This window comes from Myotis daubentonii, chromosome 14 (genome assembly GCF_963259705.1).
Source record: "Myotis daubentonii chromosome 14, mMyoDau2.1, whole genome shotgun sequence".
NCBI classification, from domain to species: domain Eukaryota; kingdom Metazoa; phylum Chordata; class Mammalia; order Chiroptera; family Vespertilionidae; genus Myotis; species Myotis daubentonii.
The window spans coordinates 48766561-48789929 of record NC_081853.1 but is presented as its reverse complement, the minus strand read 5'-3'; the positions used below and the strand labels follow the sequence as shown (position 1 = coordinate 48789929).

Genomic DNA, 23369 nt, shown 5'->3' with positions numbered 1-23369 from the left:
AAAATACTGTTTGAAATAGCATGATGGATAGTAATAGCTAAAAATCAAGAACTCAAATAGAGTTATCAATGATTTGTTTCCAGTGTTGGGAATATATACACAATTGCAACCTGTCAGAGAAATTTTAACTCTGTAATTCACCGAAGTTGATTTGGGAATGTTAAATCAGTGTGCTTCTAAAGTTAGCCCTTGAGAAAATAAAAACAATCAGAAAATCAAAGGAAGACCGCTAAAGGATTGTATCAAAGTAATGGTCTCCCAGTCCCGGATCTCACATTATCCAATATGGCTTCCACACTAGTTCTGTAAAAAGCTTTACAAAGAGATAACTGAACATATTTCATTTCATGAACAGAGATAGTTTACACTAATACACTTATATTTAACATTGATTCTGCCACATAATCTGAAAACACAGTTTTAGAAAAGTAAACCATACCAACCGAAAGAGCTGTCTTTTCTTATAGGTCTCATTGCATATGTTACTGTCTTCCAAGAGCCTACTGGAAATGAAAAACATGATTTTTATGATATAAAACCTGAAGGTAAAAAATGGAAGTGTACCCTAGTATAACACACCTGTCTTGCAAATCAATCCCATATACTGTTTTATTTGTATGACATTTAATTTAGCCATAATAAATTAATGTCAGCATGGTTTTTCCCTAACCTAGGATTCAAACACTGATGTTAGTAAGGGAAAGGGAAGAGGTGAGGAAATAGAAGAGGAGAAAAGTAATTGATATAGATGTAACAGATATTTAATTAAATATATTAGTTGTGACTATTTTTCTTGAGTAATATTTAAGTTATTCCTTATTTCTTGAGCAGTGAAATATTGACATTCCAAAGGCAGGTATCTAAGAGATATATTTATTTTTGTAAGGAATCCATTCCATTAAATTTTTGCTTTATGGGAACATCAAGACTTATTCATACATGCAATGTATGTATGTCACCAATTATTGTATTGATGAATACAATCTAATTTGAATAAAAGGGACACAGTGTATTAGCAGTATGTTTGTACAAAAGCCAAATAAATGAATAAAATTATAAAGTAGGAGAGAATGATTGGTTAGAAGGCTAGGGAATAAGATTTCCCACTAAACTAAATTATAAATGCTCACTTAATCGTTTTGGTAAGGATAGAAAATTTTGGAATTATTCAGAACTATCCCTAAGATGTTAATGTTTGTCAATTCTTAACTGTATTGTAAATAAGAAATAGCAGTCTGAATCTGCATGAATTTTAAAGTTGTTTTTGAATGCTCATGTAGACTTGTTTTCTAAGTTCATCTTTTCTTTCAAAATAAGATTATTCAATTGAGGGACTTAGTTACTTGAAGATTTCTAATTGCTAATATAAACGATGGCATCCTCCCCCCCAATCATTTCTAATGCCCAGTTCAAACTTTCTATAAGTCTTGGAATTTAATAAAACAGACTGCATTTTAGTCAATTTTACAGGGGCCACCCATTGAGCTGACACCTGAAATAAAATTAACCACTACTTTTAAAATAAAAGTAACTGCCACTTTTAAAATAACCATATTTCCATTCCAAGTTACCCATTAATAACAGCAAATGTGGAATTCTTAATTCCCCTTAAAAATCTGCAATTAAATTAATGGAGCATTTTAATGCCTATGTCAGTTTAAAACTATTTTAAAAAGGTATAAGCTAAATTTGAAAAATTTATGCTCTTCTGCTCAAGATTTTATATAAATGTTGTAACCTATTCATTTCATAGCAACCAACTCCTCCTACTTACTCCCAAGCCAAGTGTACTGCTAAATCCAAACTAGTTTAGATAAGATTCCCAAGTTAGGCCTTTTATAAAGACTGGTAGGTTATTTAGAGTGAGAAACATAAAACAATAGTGTTCTAATTATTATTTATAGAGCTATATATAATAATGGAGCAAAGAAGTAGTTATTAATACCAAATATACAAGTGCTTTTAGCAGCCTCGTTAATAAGCCAATGAAACTGCAAGTTCCTGTACGGTCTCAATATTTATACTTTTCCATGCCGGGCGAAAACAGTAGCAATTACAACTGTTGGAAGACGAGAAATTGAGACTTTAAATAGTGAAAACATTTAAACTCATGTTTGGAAGTAACTGAGATAATTTTTTTTTCTCCATGAAATAATGTTTAGACATGCTAAGTAACATATATGTGTACATATATAGGTGTGTACGCATAGATATATGTATTTGTTGATACATATATTTAAGCACACGCTTATATATGCAATGTATATCTCTATGAATATACAGGACACACATGACACACTTTGTTCCTCTAAAGACACGAAAAAAGCAAATTCCATTTTACCTGTTTTCCACAAAAAGGCTTTCCTGGGAGCAAACTGACTGAAAAATAAAGAAAGGATTGTATCAGAGGTTCTGGATATGCTGAAGGGATCCCAAATCCTTGCCTGATTTAAAAACTAATTTTCCCCTCCAAGGGGAAAAATTTTAAGAAAACATATGTACCATTTTTAGAAAAAAAAAAAGGAAATAAAAAAAGGAAAAAAAATAGGTTAGAGTCAGAGCGGAAACCATTCTCATGCAGCACACAGTACTTTTCCATCAGAACACCTCCAGGTTTCATATAGATTGAGCCTGTTCAGCATCAAGGTCAGAAGAGAGACGCAGACTGAACTGCCTGCCGGAGAAACCTGGGACCCTGGGACCCTGAGCTAGCGGGCTCCTCTGGGGCTGAGGAGATGCAGCCGCCAAGAGCCCCCAATGGATGACAGGATCACATCAGGGCAGAGCGTGCGAGCTTGGCACGATCCCCCAGGAGGGGAGAGCGCAAAGCCAGGATCCTGCAGTTATCCCCCGGCAACGATACACTCTCACGATATAAACAGACTGAAGGCAAGGCTCTTACAACTGAAGAGATGCCATCAATCAATCTTAAGGGGGAGGGAGGAGCAGAAGACAAATGAAAATGAAATGAAGCTAATTAAAAAAAAAAGTCACCCTCCATGGAAGATTTCTTAGTTTTTCACACAGAAAACCAAATGACTTTCATCTTAGCTTCTCGTGTTTATACACAATGCAGGGAAAATAAAATTCCATGATCATTACATGAGACGGAAGGGCAGATCAAATTAAATTTAAGCAACAGAAAAAGTCCACACAAAAGCTGGTGCACTGGTCGTATAATATAGTGACTGTGTTTAGAAAACCATTTTCAAACGGTTGAGTTTCTAAACATAAACATATCCACCATACTTCAGTGTCCATTTTCTTAATGATGGATAAGTGACCTGCTAAAGGAATAAATAGAGGTTTAACAGGTCCATTTTAGGAGAGAATAAAACTAAAAAATAATAGGGACCTTTCAATATCAAATGCTTGAATTCGAAGAGGCCATTAATGTAACCATTAGTCAGAGCGGCATATTGGATATTGGTTTCTCGGTACTTTTTACTGGGAAATCATATCCTTCCACTAAAACCAAAGGGCTATCGCTTCTCGGCCTTTTGGCTAAGATCAAGTGTAAAACCAAAGGGCTAACTTTGGGCGTAATGTTTCCTCAGTGGCCTGAGCACGCAGGTGAGGGCATCTTTAGAACCACTCCTCGAAGTCAAGTGTGCCCAAACCTTATTTAACAAAAGGCAAAAACTTGAGTCAATTTCCAAAAAAAACCTTTTCAGAATATATGTGTGTTTTTTAAAATCTGTATTTTATAAAGGGAAACAAATACAAATGGTGTGCCACTGACATTATTCCTATGAAGGCGTGTTTACAGTCCAGGAACTATCTTGCTGTCTAAATGTCCTTTAGTTTGGTTTTGCTACTGGCTTGAGTCAAGTCATGGGAAGGGAAAGAGAGATTGTCTCCGAGATACATTATGAATTCCGTTCTTTACTACAGCTCAGCTCTGGCTAGGAAGAGGTCAGTTGCATTTACAATGTTCTGGCTGGGTTTCAAAATTACTGAAACTCTACCACTACTTGGAAGGAGTTGATCAAAGACATTCTGACCTCTTCACATGCCTGAATCTAATGGCATTTTGGGAAAAGTTAAGCAGCCTGAACTCTTTGAATTAAAAAAAAAATAATAAAGCACTTAGAAGTTAATAATACCTTTCCTTAAAACATATCCCAAGAGTACTTTTTCTGATTTTTGTGGAAAGGTCATAAAAATCATCTCATCATCCCTCCACCACATTTTCATAAATAACGCAGAAATGGCTATGGGCCGTGATTCAGTAGCTGATGCATATAAACTTTAAAAAATAAGTAGTATTAATAACTTGCACATTTTAATAGCAGGGAAAGGTAAAATTGTCACAGGGATTAATGCAGCATTCGAAGCTGTCACGCACTCTCAGATATAAAGGGCTCATTTTTTTTAAGGAGAAAATGATTTTGCCTAATGGGTTGCAGATTTCTCTCCCACATCCCACCCCCAATCCAGGTGGCACCATGTGCCCTTATCAGTCCTCGCAGAGGAGGAATCCCAGAACATGAAAGCAAGCCAGGATGCGCTCCGCCCCGAGGCCCTGTTTACACATCAGAAATCACTCTCCAGCCAAAACATGTCTTTTTCAAATATATTGCTTTCTCAAATGAACCTTCCCCAAACTAGCAGCATTGCACCGGATTCATCAAGAAGCCAGCTGAAGGAAATACAAGTTATACTTCAAACACGTCTGACTACCAAAATACACTTATGTATTATTATTTGAGAACTAAATTGTTCTGTGTTCTGACTTACAACAATTGAGTTCTCAAATAATGAATACATTTGCCTCAAGGTGCCAAAGTTCTCAAGCTGAATTTGAAAATCATTTTCTAGAAAATCCCAGAGTAACCTGGATATTCTGATGGTGCACCTATGTACAAAAAGCACACACACACAAGATACACACACACCTTAGACATCACAATACATTTCATCTATAAACTATCAAGAATGCATCAAATTTTAAAATCTATTTGAATTTTGCTGATGTGCAAATAACAGGAAATGTTTCTCTAGAATTCTCCATTGAGACTTCAAGTAGGAAAAAAAAAAAGGCTTGTAAGTATATAAATAGATCCACTTGTTTGAATGACTCCACTACTTAATAATTAGCAAGGAAAACTGGCTTTATTAGCTGTTTTTAAATTATGAGAGCACTATATTAAAGACCAGCTAAGAAAGGGATTAGATGTCTATGACTTAGTTTCCTTATGCTGGGTTCTTTGCATTTGTTTTATAATTGATTTCATAGAGTTTAATTATTATCCGTGGACCTCAACAGTCTGGGCAGCAGCAATGATCCTTTGGGACCTGAAATTGCAGAGATGAAGGGTTACTTCAAGTGTCCTGTCTTTGTATAAGTGATAGGAGGATTTGTCACTATATGTAGGGCGTCCCCCCAACATGTATACACACTTAACAGCAGATAGCTCAATTGATGTTTCTTTCTTTTCAGATTTAACCCATTAGAATGAATAATTATTCAAAGTGTGTATACGTTTTTTGAGGACAACACCCATATATTCAAGAAAGTTCATATTACTGTTATGTCCTTGAGTCTGTGTTAACAGAGGAGGAACAGTAATATCCTGTTAATGCAGGGTAACCCCCAATGATCCCCACTCTTGGTATTTACTACCTTGTGTAGTATATCTCTCTCCTGGGACCAGGGCCAGAGTATGGGTTCAACAGAATACAATGGAAGGGGAGGCATGTCACTTCCAGGATTAGGTTAGAAAAGACTGTGTCTTCCATTTCAGGCCATCTCTTTTCTCTTGGGTCACCTGCATTGGGGGAAGCTAGTTGCCATGTCTCACAGACACTCAACAGCCTATGGAGAGGCCTGCATCATAAACATTGAGATCTCCAGCCTATAACCTGCAAGGTACTGAAGCCTTCCAGCATGTGAGTGAGTCTGGAAGCACCTACTCACTCATCGAGCCTGCAGATGACTGCAGCCCAGCTGACAGCCTGACCTTAACCTCGTGAAAGACCTTGAGCCTTGAGCCAGAATCACTCAGCTAAACCACTTCCAGACTCCTGATACCATGGAAACCCTGAGATAAGAATTATGTTTTGTTTTAAGCTGAAAAATTTGGGGAATATTTTTTGTGCAGCAATAAAAAGCTAACCCAGGGAACGTTGGTGGTATGACTGCATTGTCTCCGTATAGAGCTATCAGATGGGGGAGGAAGAGTGGCCCTTAGCCTTTACAGCAGTGGTTCTCAACCTTCTGGCCCTTTAAATACAGTTCCTCATGTTGTGACCCAACCATAAAATTATTTTCGTTGCTACTTCATAACTGTAATGTTGCTACTGTTATGAATCGTCATGTAAATATCTGATAGGCAGGATGGTCTTAGGCGACCCCTGTGAAAGGATCGTTCGACCACCAAAGGGGTCGCGACCCACAGGTTGAGAACCGCTGCTTTATAGGATGATGAAAGTTATAAGAATCAAATAAACACTAGAGACATTTTCCTTAGAAAAATGCACATCTGCTCATGAACATAGCATTTTGCAGATGATTTCTGGGACTTTAATCTCTGAAGCCCATCTATAAACCTCCTCTGAGTGCAAGATGCCAATTGAAAAACCTCTTCCCTAAGAGATCAGGTGAAGAGCAGTGTCAGAAACAAGGCTGAATTAGGAAAGCCAGACACGCTGGCCACCAGAGCGCCCGTCAAAGGAGCTCACACCGCTGCGCTCGCAGAGAGAAGAAGCCAAGGCCTTTAAAGGAGGATGTCGAATGATTGCATGGAAGGGTTGGCTACGGCAATAGCTTGCCATTGAAGCTCTCTCACATGTAAGTCTGCTGTTATTTTTTTTTTTTTAATGTCAATGCAGCATGTGGCCATAGAGGCCTTGACCAGTTAACTGCCATGATATTTTGAATTTAATTAAAAAAGGTCCACCGCTTGCGTCTATAGGTGCTTTATGGTGTACAAATGGTTAAGTAGCAACACTTGCCTCCAATCTTTAACCAGGGACTCAGGTCCTTTACAATTAATCTGCTTGATAGGGTCGTAGGGAAGTCATGCTGACCTTTTGACCCCGTAATGACCTCTTCCTAGATGGGAAGGACAGACAGGCATCAGCGATGCTGTTTTCTGTCGTCTGGCTCTTGAGTGTCTGGCAATGTGGCACAGCTTTGGGGAGAAAACAAGCATAATGTTGCTTGTACATTGTCTGGGTGATTTGTATTTGCTTTTGAATTAGTATTTACTTTTGAATAGAAGTGTAAAGAGGGAAAATGTGTGTATGTGTGTGTGTGTGTGTGTGTGTGTGTGAGAGAGAGAGAGAGAGAGAGAGAGAGAGAGAGAGAGAGAGAGAGAGAGAGAGAATGAACTGGTTTTCAGAAAAGTGTCTCTCCATGAAGGTCACCAGACAAGAGCATGCCACCTCCAGGCCACAGGAGGCCTCCTTACACTAGCAGGACTAGCACAGATCCTCTCATTACTTCATTCTGGTACCCAGCAAACACAACTGAAGGCCTTCCAGGTGTCAGGCTGCACCATCAATAACTCTGACCATTATAACAATCTAGTCCACACATGTACAGAATCTTCTAGTATTGTACCCAAACATCATCCAGCTATGGCTACCTCCATCTCCGTCTCTTCCACTCTCCTCATTCTAGAGTTCTAAGCCAGAGTATTCACCCATCACAATTTGACTGTGAGATATCCAAGCAAGGCAGAGGGGACCTGGAAGAGATGCCAGAAACCTGTGTAAAGGTGAAGGGAATGGACAGCTAGTGTTGCTTCCTCTGCAGCTTCATGCTAAAGGACTCAGCACCAGCTGGAGGTCCCGGAACTGGCTTGGGCTAGACCCCACTGAGGACAGCAGGCCTCCTTCAGGCTGAGCATGGAAGCCTAGGTCACTAGGCTGGCCCTGCAAGAGCCTCCAGGAGCAAATGGCAACAGGGGGTCAGATGCCCCACCTGACTCAGTGGATCCGGAGGTGTTGGCCCAGTCTACACAAAGGAGCCCACACCTCTACTTCTGCAGACGGCAGACCCAACATGATAGGAGGCTGCCAGATGATTTCATGGGATGGAATGGCTTTGGCAATTGCTTGCTCTTCTCATGTTCTTACATTTAAATCCAGTCCTTTTTTTGGTACCTATTAATTTTTACCTAATTTAATTGCATTTTATTTTGACCAGAGTAACAGAGTTTAATAAATCCCCACCACATCTTATTTGTAGAAATTTGAACAAAAGAGGTTGTTTTATCATCATTCCCTTGAACTGTTTACAAAACTAATTTGATCTGAAATTGACGGGGGGGGGGGGTGAGTATCACTATTTAACTTTGCTATAATAAAAGACCCACGCTTACTAAGAATGCAGAAAAAAGAAAGATAGAAAGAAGAAAGTTCTGTGCGTGCATGTGATCAGCATACTCCGCTTCCTTTTAATTCTACTGCACAGAGTTAATATGAAAAAGACAGCAAGGTGACATCTATCTCCTGGCCAATATTGGCGTGAAGGCATCTCTTCAAACCTGGCACCCTGTCTCTGTACCCAAGGCCTATTGAACTGACCAAAATTATACCGCAGTTCCCACACCGGTCACATCCTAGGAACACGCGTGAACCCCTGGCTCCTTTTCCATCACTTCCCTGAACCCAGGCCTCTTCCAGAAACATCTGGGGTTTGCTGCAGTTCGATGTGTTCCCTGGCTCCAGCTTCCTTCGTCCCTGCCAGCTCGCTGTCTGGGGAATGAGGCTGCCTTACTGCTGATGGAAGGACCGCACTAAAGAGGCAATTAAAACAACTACTCACATCGTGTGCAAATATTCTGTCCCTCACTCTCTGATACTCCTCTTCTCTCTCTTCAATTGATTTACTTCGTCTGTCATCTCTAAATGGATGCATTCTGTTTTGCTGAACAGAAGAAAGAAATCAGGAGGGTTATCCAAGTCGAGTTGTTAGAAGTCTGCGGTTTAGCAACTGTCAGCTGAGGATAACAAATGTTCACTTAAACAAATGGAGCATGAAAAGTCTCACTCCTTCTGGTCCCTGAGGAAGCTGTGGGGTGGGCGGGGCATGTGTGCTATGTGTGCTGTGTGCGCATGACATGCAATGCCAGGGCAAGTATGCTGGTTGCCTCCTTGCTGGAAGCAAGTAGCACACGTGTTTCTGAAACGGAAGTCCCTGGATGTGCCTGAGGTGTTCAGCCAGCTCAGCTATGTGACAGTTCACCAGTGATGGGCTCTGTCTCCTTTGCTAACCTGTGTGGTTTTGACTTCTCAGAAGGAGGCAGAGTGTCGGTAAAAATGGAAGTGATGGCTAGATCAAGGTAGCTCAGGGAAGACATGGCTTCGGAAACTTGGGGACTGGAGAAACCCAGCAAGGGAGTCAAGAAATAATGGGTGGGAAGGAAGATGTGGGCACTATTTCTCTAGATCCTATTTTATTTTCTTATTCACTCGATGACTGATTCTGGGAATTGCATCTGGCATGGGAAGCAGGAATGAAAGTTGAAATGTGCTTGTTGATCGGGGTCAATATCTAGACATCTAAGGTAACATTCAAAGAACCCAGCATAAGGACTGCTCTTCTTCATCTGAACCACAATCTGCTTCTCACCTGCCCTCCCATCTTCGTCTTGCCATCCCTCACCAAATGCTCTGCCCTAGCCACGTTCATCCATCCATTCAACGAATACCCACTCAGTACACGACGCAGGCACATGTTTCAGAGTCAACTCGAGCCACGGAGGAGCTCGGGGGTGGGTGGTGGTGTCGGTGGTGGTGGGAGGAAATGAGATACAAATGATGAACAGCTTTCTTTCTTTTTTTTTTTTAAAGTGCATCGGAGACGCACATACTGCCTTCCCGTGACTCACCGAGAGTAATTAAAATAATAACTTGAGTGAGATGCTTATTATCTTGCCCTTAAGGGTTTTAAAGCAGTCATTTTCAAAAAAATCTATTCTGATTGTCAGAGACACAAAGTGTAATGGCATTTACATGACTCTCTACTGTTCTTTTTTGCATGTGAAACTTGTTTTCTTTTGCCATTTACTTAGTGTTCTCCCTAAATAGCTCTGGACCCCACACCATCTGGAGAAGAGATTTAGTAAAACATCTCCACCCTTATCCAGGTACCATGGGTCAGGCTACCTACGACAACACAATGTTTTATCACAAGCGACATACACACACACACACAGAAAGAGTTGTGCTACAGTTCATGCCAAACAAGCGGACAATTTACACAGACAATAAAACATGGGCAGGAGGAGGGTTGGGGGACTAAAACATGAACTTGGTTCTTTGCTGTGAAGACTGATTGTAGGGTAGTTGCAAAATCCACCTGTCCTCACCATAACAAGGTTTGTTCTTTACGGCTACACCGGGGTGATCAGCGGTCCGTTTTGATAATCCAGCTCAATTTGTGCACAACTGAAGGACAAAGCTGTAGGGAGTGGAAGGACTGCCATAGTTACACAGACATCTGCACACGCGACTGACAGAGCTTTTCCCAACAGCTTGGAGCCTGTGGCATCCCAACCCCCAACACATGCAGCAGGAACTGCGCCAAGCACCACCCATGCAGCCCAACACAGAGCCATGGCGAAAGCAACCAGGACGTGGGTTTCTGGCTCCCCACTGAATGCCAAAGGGGGAGGCAAGGCGGGCAAGGAGGTTGGAGAGAGGATGGTCGTATCAGAGGTGGGGGGTGGGGGGTGAGGAAGGGCTAGGGAGAGGAAGAAAGGGGCCACAGAGGGACGACAAAAACACCAGTCAGCCCACCTTCAAAAACAACGTCAGCCACTCTCAAACTTGAGAACCAACCTGATTGTCTTCTTTATCAATACTAGAGTTATCTCTCTTCAAGATAAACCGCTTCTGGGATTCTTCACCTTTTTCATCTTTTAAATGTTCACAAAACCTTTGCTCTGGTCTGCCAGCAAAGTAAAACATATCAATAAAAAAGTTTTGCCTGCTGTTTAAGGTTATTTCTTAGTGTTCTTTTTTTTTTTTTCCCCACAGTGGCATTCAACTTTAAAAGAAAAAGTTAACACGCGGTTTTGATACTAGAATCTCTGGCAATATACAGGTAGGTAATGATCTGTCCCTTCACAGGTGTTGTTAGAATCCCTTTGGTTGGTTTGAATTCGGAGTCTTGTTTGCTGCACGCGGCTCACCATGGCTGAAGTTGAAAAACTATTGTAAAGGCCTGCACATATGAAGTGTGTAGATGTCCCTAGAGTGATGTGGCTCGCCATTACTTTTGAATTAAATAAAGTTCCCACCCACATTCTCGAACCAATTGAACAAATTTACATGTTTAGAACTTGGGAGTAACACATTAATTCACCAACGTTCGGAAACTAGGAGAGACAATTCCCAGCATATCCTCCTGTTAAAGAATTTTTTAAATCTGAACTGAGAGAGGATCATTTATAAATTATTGCCTTCTTTCTCCACTGATAACTGTTCTAGAATCTGGCTCCAGGAGGCTCTGACATCCTTGTCCAAGTCTTATAAATCCGTTCAGTAATTGGAGAAACTGGAAATATTTCGTTTAAACAGCTTAATGACTGATTAGCAAGGGGAAAAAATGCTCCAAGCAGTTAAACCTTATTGATCAGTCAATTGATTTTTTTTTCCGGTCCTCTTAATCATTTTGTATTATTACAGGAAAGCGCTCCACTTCCTTGTTAATTTCCCACAATCGTCACTGCACTTCTCAACGAATGACTTGGGCTTGGGTTCCTCCCCAGAGGAAGTGCTGGAATATTTGTCCTGGGCTTAGAAACAGTTGTTATTTATGACTCTCATTACAGTGTCCCTGTCATAGCTGATGGATTACTTCCGAAGCTCAGTGGGTTTTCTATCCCTACTGGGTTCATTATGCCTTCAGTCATTAGGAAGCCACTTCAAAGTATCTGTTGTTTCATATGGGTGACCAGTGATTAAGGGCATGCCACCGTTTCCTTATAGATCCCAAAATAAGTCAATAGCACTTAGAAAACAGTGAGTTCATTGAAGCGTATAATTCAAATATTGGTGGGACTCATCCTTTCCTTAAACGCATATACATAAATTATACTAATAGTGGTGAACAGATACTAACAGAAAACTGGAATAATACCAGTTATAGCTTCTAGAACTTTGTATAATGTTTGCAAAATTTTACATTCTTTTTCAACCCTTGCAATACAACTTTGATGTATGAGGAGCAAGTATATTTTTCCTCTTTTACAGATAAATAAACCGTCCCTCAGTGACATTTTGGCTCCAAGTTTATAGACTTGTCCACTGAGACGCAGGCGTCGGTCTGTTCACATCCTTGCAGAGCTATGATGCAGTCCCTCTCTGTTAATGCTGCACACAGTGGGCCAGGGGCCTTCAGCCTCGCAATGAAAACAAAACCCCTGCATCGCATCATCTTAAAGATCAATGTAAACGTTTTCCACCACAATCAAAATGTAGTGAAACCTAACAAACAATCTGGATGAGCAAATGTGACAATGCCCTAACCACTGAACTACCTGGCCAGGGCTAAATCTTCTTTTTTTACATATTTAATCCTTAGTGCCTAGAACCGTGCCTGGCATATGGGAGGCATTTGGTTAAATAACTAAATGAATAGATGTATGCATGAATAAAAATTGAGTCCAGCTGTATATAAATCAATGCTACTAAAGGAAAAGATCAACGGGTCACTGAATAAGATATGCAGTCAAACATTGTAAAATTATAAAACAAAACAGAAGAGAGTCTGGTTAGTAGGAGCATAAGTTCAAATTATAAGAAGATCATTATAAGATCTTTATAAGATCATTATAAGATCTTTATAAGATCATTATAAGAAGATCTTTAAAAATCAAAACCATGTTTCACTTTAAGGGGACCCAAAATAATCATGGTATTAAAGTTTTTAAAAATTTGAGGCTATCTTTGGAAGAGAGGTGGAAATAAGATTCTTAGCTTCTCTAGTTTTGGATTCCTCAGCAGTGGTTCTCAACCTTCTGGCCCTTTAAATACAGTTCTCATGTTGTGACCCAACCATAAAATTATTTTCATTGCTACTTCATAACTGTACTGTTGCTACTGTTATGAATCGTAATGTAAATATCTGATATGTAGGATGGTCTTAGGCGACCCCTGTGAAAGGGTCGTTCGACTGCCAAAGGGGCCTCGACCCACAGGTTGGGAACCGCTGGCTTAGAGTGTCATATCTAGGAGAGAGCTATTCAAACACTATTTTTGAAATTTCATCTGCGTTTCTTTGTAAGGCTGATTTATTTGTGTTTCACAGCAGGACATATTTAAGTAAAATGCCCCATCACATAAGTAAAGGGTAGTCAAAGGAATTTGTTCCAATCAACAAGGTAAGTAATAGAGCAAGAATATTTCTTACTCTAATATAAATTATGCAAAGCGCATTTTCCATAACTGCTTTTCAAACAGCTTGTTTAAATTTTTTCAACATTAGAACCCAACATCCCAAATTATTAATCCACTTCATGTTTTTCCAAAAATATTTTCAGAGATTATGAAGTAACCATCTGAAGTATGTGTAAAGGAAACAAAATAAACCTAATAAGATTTTTCCAGGTCGGTTTTATAGAGCACGATCCATGACTCGAAAAGCTAAAGAGCCATTTGCAGATGAAACTCATGAAAACTATAATACATAGCTGAAGTATTGCATGTGATTAAACTAGAAATTACTGATAATGTACCATTATATTATACCTTTCAAAAATCCTTTTTATCACGAATTTAACATCAGAGCAATATTATTTCTTAGCCATAAAGTGAACGAAGCCAAAATAACATATGTACCTTTTTAAAAAAATGGGAATAAATTACTTGAATGTATCAATATAAGGATGTAATGCTAAGAAAAACTCCTCAAGGCTGCAAAATGTCATGGTCTTTCTGAAGGTATTGATAACTAGAGTTTCCTACTTATCTCATGGGCATGTGTTACAGGTGCTTAAATTTCTTTTTTCTAGTGGATTTTAGTTCATGAGTTATTATTTCTAGCTTTCTCGGTATCATCATCAAAAAGCAGAAAATATTAATTTAATATTTTTTCTTGATGAAAAAAACTCTTCCCTTTAAATGTAGAACAAGGTTTTCCCACAATTCATAGCATGCATCCACATGTGAAATTCCTTGTTCATGCATGGTGGATAGCACTGGCATCCCCAACCAAACCTTTCAAAAATTAGAATTAGCTCACCCTAGCTGGGTTTGCTCAGTGGTTAGAGTGCCCGCCTGTGGACTGAAGGGTCCTGGGTTCATCCCAGTCAAGGGCACGTACCTCGATTGCAGGCTTGATCTCTAACCCTGATCTGGTCACGTGTGGGAGGCAACCAATCGATGTGTCTTTCTCATATCCATCAATGTTTCTCTCTTTATCTCTCCCCCTCCCATCCACTCTCTCTAAAGATCAATGGAAAAATATCCTCGAATGAGGAGTAACAAAAAAAAATTAGAATTAACTCCTCATTGTTCCTTATTAGACAGCTCATGAATTGAAAGGAAGTGTGGCTGAGTGAAATACTATGTAAGTCAATCAATCAATTAATTCTTCTAGTCAATTAATTCCAATTACAGTTAGAGTTCTTCTCTTTGAGCTTAAAATAGATGAGCAGTTCTTATAATGATTTTTAAAATCTTTTTGTTCTAGAAGTATTTTCAATGGTTTGCTCTCACCACTAGTTTCTTGAGGCCAAATTTATTACGCTTTTCCCAAATTTATTACTTTTTTTCCTGTCTTCTTCCTCCCTCTACACACAAATGAAGAATTAAATTCTGTGAAATATGGAAGTGTACAAAGACTTTGAATTTCATACTGAATAACTGAAAGATGGTCATCAAGATGCATAAATATCTTAATAAAGAAAGGTTGCTGCACACAACAGGATAAAGATTTTGGTGGTGCAAGACATCTATCAAAAAGACTTAAAGCCAAACATATTAGAGGAATCTAAGTTTCCCTTAAATTTTTCAATTAAAATATTTACAACTGATTTTTTTCTTTAAAAAACAAAGCCCAGCCATTCTTCTTTAAGTATTTCATAATCTCCACTATTATTTTGTCATTTTATACCATTTTGGTCTCGTTAAGTGAGTCTATACCTTATCAATCCAATATAGCCAGTGCTTCCTCTATTAGCATCTTTCAAAAGGATGTTCTCAATTCTCTACACCTTTGAAAAGTTCATTTTATTCTTCTCTATTTTGATTGCGTACTGTGTGTATAAACAGAGACATGCAAACTAGCATAGGATACACCCTGACCCTCCTCAAATATAAGGCTATTCATGAGCAACAACAAAATGAAGCAGAATATTCAAAGGCCACAAGGGTCAGTAAGACACCTCCTCTTAAATTGGTACCACTGCTCGGGCACACTGGCCATGGGTATTAAGAGGCTTGAAAGTGTCAACCCTCCTTGACACAGTGATTCTATTTCTAAGACTGAAATCATAGGAAACAGTAATGAATTAATACACAGTTCCATTGATCACGGCAGCAAAACAGTAGAAATCCATGGTGGATTAAGTAACTTAAAATATCTCCATATGTAATATGCAACTTTATAAAATGATATTCAATACTTTACTAACATAGAAAAGCAATTTGTAAAAGATGTACCATGACCAGGTTTGTTGAAACTATAATATATAATAATAACAACACTGGTAGCAGTGATTGTCTCTGGATGGTAAGAAAATGGGTAACTTTTACGGCTAACCTTTGATATACTTCTGAGTATTATAATAAACATGTACTTTTTCAGAACAACAAATTAACAAAACGATTAGTTTAGAAAGATAGGAAACAAATTCAACAATTTCAAAGTGGTTTGTATTTAATCACTGGATTATGAACAATGAAAACATTCTTACTTTCTGAATAGTTTCTAAATTTTCGTTCATGGCCTATATTATTTTATAATCAGCTAAAAATGTTTTATTTTGCCAAAGCAATTCTTAGACTTTCTGCTGCTCTGCTACTTTAAAAAATACCAGGATTAATTATGGTCCCTGCTTCTGGTCTTGGCTTATTACATTAAGACCTTCCAATATATATAATCCAATAAGCAAGCAAACAAATTTTATTGCTATGTCTTTGTTGATCTATATGCATAGAAACAAGCGTTTACTAATGATAATAACTAGGTGATAGTGTCCAATCTCAACCTTTTTCTTCCTTTTACAGGGAAAATATAAATTATAATGTTATAAAAGAATAAGAGGGATAAGGGATAAAGGAGAAAATGTGTAATTTGAAAAAGAGAAATAAATCACACGCAAACAAGACCTGGGATATTATATTATCTGTTTGTGAGTTTGGCCATTTCTGAACTGTATGGAGCCCAGTATCAGCAACAATACTACAGAGGCTTACACACCAGCTGGATCTACTTAGCTTCACAAAGCAGACATATTGCTACAAGTGTACCTATACATTGAGAAATTCCATAAATGAAACATTTAAAAAGAAGGCTGCCCAGTCAGCGTGGCTCAGTGGTTGAGCATCAACCTATGAACCATGAGGTCACAGTTCGATTTCTGATCAGGGCACATGCCCAGGTTGTGGGGCGTGCAGGCGGCAGCCAATCAATAATTCTCTCTCATCATTGATATTTCTATCTTTCTCCCTCAACCTTCCTCTATGAAATCTATAAAAATATATTTTTTAAAGAGGGCTAATACTGATACTGTCTTCTCCTTAAGCTCTCCATTCTTTCATTTCAATATTATAGGAACATCATTAAAAATATTATATGAACTTTAAAAGGAAGTAGCATTAATATATCCAATGACTCAAAGCTCTACTCCCCACAAAACACCATGCATATTAGCACAACCCAACAACTTGACATAAAATGGACGCGAACGATCATACTAAATGTAACATAGCAACAGTTTGAAAATTAAGCTAAGTTTTAAACAATTGACACAGAAATTGCTGATTGGCAAGCCTAACAGAATGTGGCTTTTCAAAACACCCATTACTGTGTCTTTTCAGCTCTGCAGCTTACTAACTGTGTGACTTCTTGCAAGCTTCTTAACATCCCTATGACAGAAGTGTTGTTTGTTTTGTTGTAAAGAAAAAAAAAGGAAAGTAATAATACTTACTTCAAAAGGCTTAGGGGGATTAAGTGAGACACAGCAATGCAAGTAAAGTGCCAAGCCAATGCCAGGCACTAGCAAAGCACTCAGTAAATGTTACAAGCTACTCTTAGCACTTTTTACATTTTTCTGTGTAGCCTAGATCTAAAAGTCCACCAATGGATATTGAACTGACATTTACATTAGTGTTAACCTTAATTAGGATAGATCCAATCTATAATAATCAAATAATGGTTTGATTCATCAGTTCCAAATAAACAAGTAACAATTTTCTTAAAGTAACATGTTCATTGAAAGTTGCGGAATATGACTATTGTTTCTTGGCATTCAAGGCTTTTTGCTTGTATATACACTGAGTGGCCAGATTCTTATGACCGGCCAGATTATTATGACCACCCCATCAGTACAATGAAGTGAATTAGTTATGCAAATAATAATAATAATAAAACCTTGAGGGTATTTGCTTAGGAAGTTTTCAATATTCAGTATTTTTGGAAGTGTCAAGTACTGATGGGGTGGTCATAATAATCTGGCCACTCAGTGTATATTGTAATGGTGTGTAAATAAGTATTCAATTTAAGCTTATGTGCAAATATTATATTTTTACTTGCTGAGAAGGTGCAGAGTGATTAGTGTATTTTAATTGACATAGAATTAACTGATAATTTTTGTATGTATAAAGAAATGCTATGTGTTCATATTTCTGGGTTGAAGGCCAGGAGGTTGGGAAGTAGAGATGAGGAAGTTTGGGGCTATGTCCCCCTGGGAATGTTGTGGAATCTAGAAAGGCTGAGAAGTTGGAAGGAGTCTGGTTGGGGCATAAAACATATTAGGTAGATATCCACTTCTCTTGGTAGATTCCAATTTGTTGTTTGAAGATCTGTATCAATAATTACAGTCTAGCATTTAAGTACACAACTGAGTGGAAACCAACCACCTTTGACCAATAAACTACAACTTTTTTTTTTTTTAAATCTACTCTAAGCCCTAATTATCTCCTTCCTGCGGCCACGGTAATATGCTAACGGCCTCTCTCCACTAACAGAAATCTTAAGATCAGTAAGACACAGACCAGCTTTTCATTGTATACAACCATGTTTTCATCTACAAGTATGTCCTAAAACTTTTCCCACGTGCTGAAATGACTGCCAATTCCTATGACTTAGAAGCCATGAAGGAAGCTCTCAGGATCTGAGGCTCATTCTGCTGCCTACACAAGCACAGCTGTAGTTGGAGAACCAACCCTCAGCCATCTCGCTCCCTCCACTACTCTTGTATGTTTAGGGCAATACTATATGTAGCATGTACATGTACAGTGAACCTTTTTCTAAACACAGATAATGTTTTTACATACTTACACACACACAGAGTCCTGACCAAAATTATAGTGGTTCCTCAAACTATAAACAGAAGATGGGAATGTTTCAAAGTCTATGCTTCTTTTGTTGGCAGCCCATATGGAACACCTGAGAAGGACAATTTTTAATCCTGTGGGTTCTGTGATCCCAAAGTATTGTTGGTGTCATAGTTTTAACATTCACCGTAGTATAAACATTGTTGAATTGAGTTCTCTGTTCAGTTTTTAAAATAATTAAATGCAAATTAGGATGCTGTAAGGAAATAAATGGGTACTGGTGAAAGAAGAGTGTTTGGGGATCTTATCATCATTTCAGAGAATTTATTCTATTAAGATTGGTTGTTGTTTTCCTAATCTTAGGAGAAGAGTCATGGCTGAGGGCCAGGAGCAGTGATTTTAGTCTTGGTCTTCTGTGAATTGAGTAGGTAAGAAAGATCAAGATACGAATCTCAGTTTTTGCTCCTGTAAAATGGTTCAGCTTTATCTACCTTGAATGTTCTAAGATTAAAAAAATAAAAATTTTAAAAGTATCATTATTCCATGGGAAAACTTTGTTTAAAAAATGTTATAGTAAGAATACTAATGTTACAGAAGGCACATGCATATTTCATTTCTAAAATTAAGTGGGAAATTACACATCTGACACTCAAAGGCTCATAAATGATTTCAAGTGGGGAAAGGAATACAGCAAACATATTTTCTCTCCTCACTATATCTCCATGGTTTACCTATCTCATCTATACAACCTTATGGTCTCTGAGATATTTGAGAATAATAATAATAATATGAGAAAATATAATATTTGAGAGAAATGATATGCAGTTGGACCAATGTTAACATATGTCTTACTTTGAGCCTGAGTATTGATTAAAATACGAGGCTGTTGAGTAAATAAAACTTCATTGTTTTTCTTGAGAGCAATGCAATTCTTAGTTAGGTTTCTGATCTTTGACTGCAAGTCAGATGACTTTCAATGTTCTTCCTATGAAAAGCGCAGAGGAAATTTGACATGTTTAGAAATGACAAGATGCCAATCAGCCACTCATGGACGTCCAGGAGGTACCTCGTCTTCTTCAGAGGACTGTCAAGCAAGCATCCATATGAGGGTGCCACTCTGTTTATTTCTTCACAGCCAAAGGTGAAGAAATATAATAAACGTGGGAGGGAAGTATGGTGTTTTTTCTGTTTGTTTTGGTAAAAATGCAATTACTTTCAGGGAATGAAATGCCTAGGGAAGTGGTCGGCACACTGCGGCTCGCGAGCCACATGCGGCTCTTTGGCCCCTTGAGTGTGGCTCTTCCACAAAATACCACGTGTGGACACGCACGTATAGTGCGATTGAAGCTTCGTGGCCCATGCTCAGAAGTCGGTATTTTGTGGAAGAGCCACACTCAAGGGGCCAAAGAGCCGCATGTGGCCGCACTGGCTAGGGGAGGTCAAAGACTAAAGATTCCCATTTTAAGCCTTTGCCTCTTCCGATATGAAGCAGAACTGATGTCCATAGATTCTGATGCACTGCTGTCCGCCCCTCTCTGTATCGGCCCACTGAGAAGGTGGGAGATCCCACGATCCTACCTCCTAGTGCAATAACCATCTGTCACTTCAAGATTCTTAACAAAATCACCTGGGATCAACTGCTTCACCTAGAGAGAAGCGTTACTTAGTGCTAGAACAAGTTTTATGGTTCTTCTGATTCACCTAATAACCAGCTCAGCTGACCATCTGTTCTGGAACAAACAGGCAAGCAAAGTACTAAAGTCACTAAGATCACTCATCAAATACCTAGGTCTGCACTTCTTAGGAATCAGGGCACTGAGTTCTTGAGCACTAGACTCTGTTGGTGCCCCCCAAACCTCTGCCTTTAGACCACTCTTCTTGTTTCAGGGTGTCTGGGACCCGTGACCACTCTCCTTCAGTGGATTTGCTCTTTCCTTTCTTGCTGTGTCCTTTTCGAGTAGGGGATTTAAGGCAATGACAGTGGGTGGATGTGAAAGACAATTCAAGAATATTCAAGAAAGAATATTCAAGCTATGACAACCTTTTAACATACAAATTATCCGGGACTAGTTAGACAGCTACTCTGACATATGCAGAAACATTCCGATGCATGTGGGGTTTTGCCCTTGACTGATGTTAGCCCTTTGGAAAGCACTAGTGCAAGTAGATGGGTTTTAGTCTCCAAAAGATATACCCTGGACATGAATCCTTTCTCTAGATTGAAGAAAAGGAAAGGGAGTGAAAAAAAAATTATTTAATAAATGATCCATGAGCTGTTCTGGGCTTAAAAACATAAAAAAAAAATAAGCCAGAGAAAGTGTAGATCAAGGAAGAGAGACAAAGAGAAGGGTAAAACATCTCATATAAAATCAGACTCTTCTATTTGTAGCATTTAAATAGTGTTTATAAAACCACTGTTCACATTTTTTAGCCTCAATCTTGAATGTCAAAAAAGCAACATTATAGAGAGTATATGCATTATAAACACTGTTTGCGGTACCAAAATAGCCCAGAGCCTAATACCTCCGCCCCAGATTTCCAAGAGGCTCATTTGGTGTTGACACTTAATCTGACAGTTAACAAAGAATTCCAATCGAAAGCATTTCAAAGTGCTAGAGAGTGAAACCTACTTCTGGCAATATACTGGGGAAAGAGAGCTAGAACTAAAGGTTGAAAAACACAATATGGCGAATGTCACCTCAAAATCTCCATTCATGATCAACCAGAAAGCAGTAAATTCTACAAGAGAACAGATCTCAAACGTGGCTACTAATATTCGTGACCGTGTGATTGCAAAATGAGTGTGCATGAAAAAATAAATGTACTATCTGTATTGGTGGAAACTATACCAAACTGTCTAGTTGACCTATGGGCTTTTCTGTTATGGGCTTTTAGAGAAAGAGGAGAAAAACAAACGAAAATGAAATAGTTCCTTGCTTGCCTACTTTGCAATCAGTGTGTGGCATCTGAAAGTCACAAAAACAATACAGAATGGAGAATTAAAAGTAACAACAATAGCAAGAACTCAGAGTATCTGATGGAGAGGGAAGATGTGAAGGATTAAAGGGCAGTGACCTTTCTCTTTCTACGACTGTTCAAAACAGGAGGCACGGGTGCCAACAATCGAAGTGGAAAGCTGATAAACTCCAAAATGTATTTTGCCAGCAAAGTAGAATGCAACCACCAGACCCGATAATTCTGAAGCTTCAAGGGCTCTTAAGTATTCTCCACTTCAAACTCTCCTGCAGATGAGTAATTTAAGCCCAGAGAAGTGCTCAGTGTCCCTGAGATAAGAGCCAAGCTCAGTCTCTGATCTCCCAGTTTGTGCTTCTCCACCATGACCTTCACTCTAGTTCTGCTGAGCACAGACTGGGCCTGGAGTCGAGAAAGAGCCTCATCTCCATCCCTTCCTGTCCCAACGTCTGGTGATCAGAAAAGAAAGTGTTTTAACCGTGTTTCTTTGCTTGGCACAAACGTTCACTCCAGTGACATAGCATTCCTAAAAACTATGCAATGCACACCATTTACCAAGCACAGTGTAAAAAAAATGAAATGTTAACACACACGTTTTAAGAGAATGCTTTACTCAGGACAGCTTTCCATTTCATATGTATTTGGCTTATAAAAGTGACTTGCTCTGGACTCAAAAGAGACCCAAGTTCAAGAGAAAGACAGCTCCAAATGTCCAAAGCGAATAACTACTCATCTTATGCTTCTGGTGGGACCGTGGAAAGATAGTAAGATAGAAGCAAACACTGTTTTGAAGGAAAGAAAGAAACAAACAAAAAAACCAAACCCAAAACCATCCTCTTTTTAAAGCTAGAACTTAGGCATCATCTAGCTCAAAACTGTCATTTTGCAAGGGACAGACACTGAGATGGCAGATTTTAAATGCCGCGGTTCAGGCCACATAGCCAGTCAGTACAGAACAGGGTTTTAGAGGCAGGAGTTCTACCTCCAGGTTTGCTGCTTTTTATACTTGAGAAACCGCAAAAAGAAATAAAAGGACAATTACCCTGCACAAGTCATTGTTGTTTTAAAATGTCTGTGATTTTTAACTTGAGTTACGTTTTGCCGTGAAACGTGTCACGGTTTTGTTTATAATCGCAAGGGGTACTGATGGAAGGGAAAAAAAAAGATGTTTCAGGAGCTCTGTTAGAGACCAGGGAATAAATCCACTTCATCGCCTGAATTTTATAAACTTCCCTGGTCCTCCGATCATCCTCCCCAGATAAATGCCGCACGGCTGCCGATAAGAGCGAGCGATAAAGAACACTGTGCATTTTAAATGTCACGTACTTCGAATTTTACACTGTGCTCTTACAAACGAACACAGACGAGGAAAGGGAAATGCTAACTAAAGGCGGCGAAGGGGCTTACATTCGCGTGCTGCTGGTCTTATTGATGATGACAGACTTCCCTGTCTGGTCCACATTGTGGTCCAACCCGAAGTAAGCGGCCACACGATGGACGAGCATCCTCTGATAGGAGGACATCTGAGGGAACTTTTTGTAATGGTTACTGAAAGAGAGGACCGAGACACAGTGGGATCAGCGTTTTTGTTTCTGGCCCCAAGTACATGTCACAGGTACACACACAAAACCATTGCTCTCTCATCCAAACCGTTTCATCTCTGGCATCACTTCCTGCTCCCATTTTGAGATAAATTGTCCACTTATTACAGATGCATCGATTAGACGACAATAAATACCTTTGTTTCCTAGTTGCACATTTCTCTCACCAAGGGGAACGCAGTGTCTGTTTGGAAAGTGCTCTGTTTTAGTCCAGGATACCTTATCGCCGGAGCCAGGCACAGGACAAACGATACGACATACTATGGGAGTGCAGACGCCTCGCTGGAGAGGTGTCATTACATGGTTTACAGTGACAGCGGCACAATTATTTCCAGG

At 39.1% G+C, this 23369-nt stretch overlaps 1 protein-coding gene across 21 annotated transcripts in view; it reads right to left on the bottom strand.

The window, feature by feature from the left end:
* The window catches only part of ARPP21 (cAMP regulated phosphoprotein 21), a 142099-nt gene that overhangs the window by 68217 nt on the left and 50513 nt on the right, over window positions 1-23369 (bottom strand). For 14 of the 21 annotated variants that reach the window (XR_009448580.1, XM_059664211.1, XM_059664217.1 and 11 more), the window contains exons 9-13: window positions 22840-22980; window positions 10795-10903; window positions 8777-8878; window positions 2342-2379; window positions 444-503 (exon numbers count right to left, since the gene is read on the bottom strand). Coding sequence is in view for 20 of the 21 variants with exons in the window: in XM_059664211.1 (XP_059520194.1) it covers window positions 444-503; window positions 2342-2379; window positions 8777-8878; window positions 10795-10903; window positions 22840-22980 (450 nt within the window). In the remaining variant the exon portion in view is untranslated. Of the gene's footprint in view, window positions 1-443; window positions 504-2341; window positions 2380-8776; window positions 8879-10322; window positions 10415-10794; window positions 10904-22839; window positions 22981-23369 lie in introns of those variants that run through there. The other 7 variants (XM_059664222.1, XM_059664223.1, XM_059664225.1 and 4 more) reach the window with 4 other exon arrangements.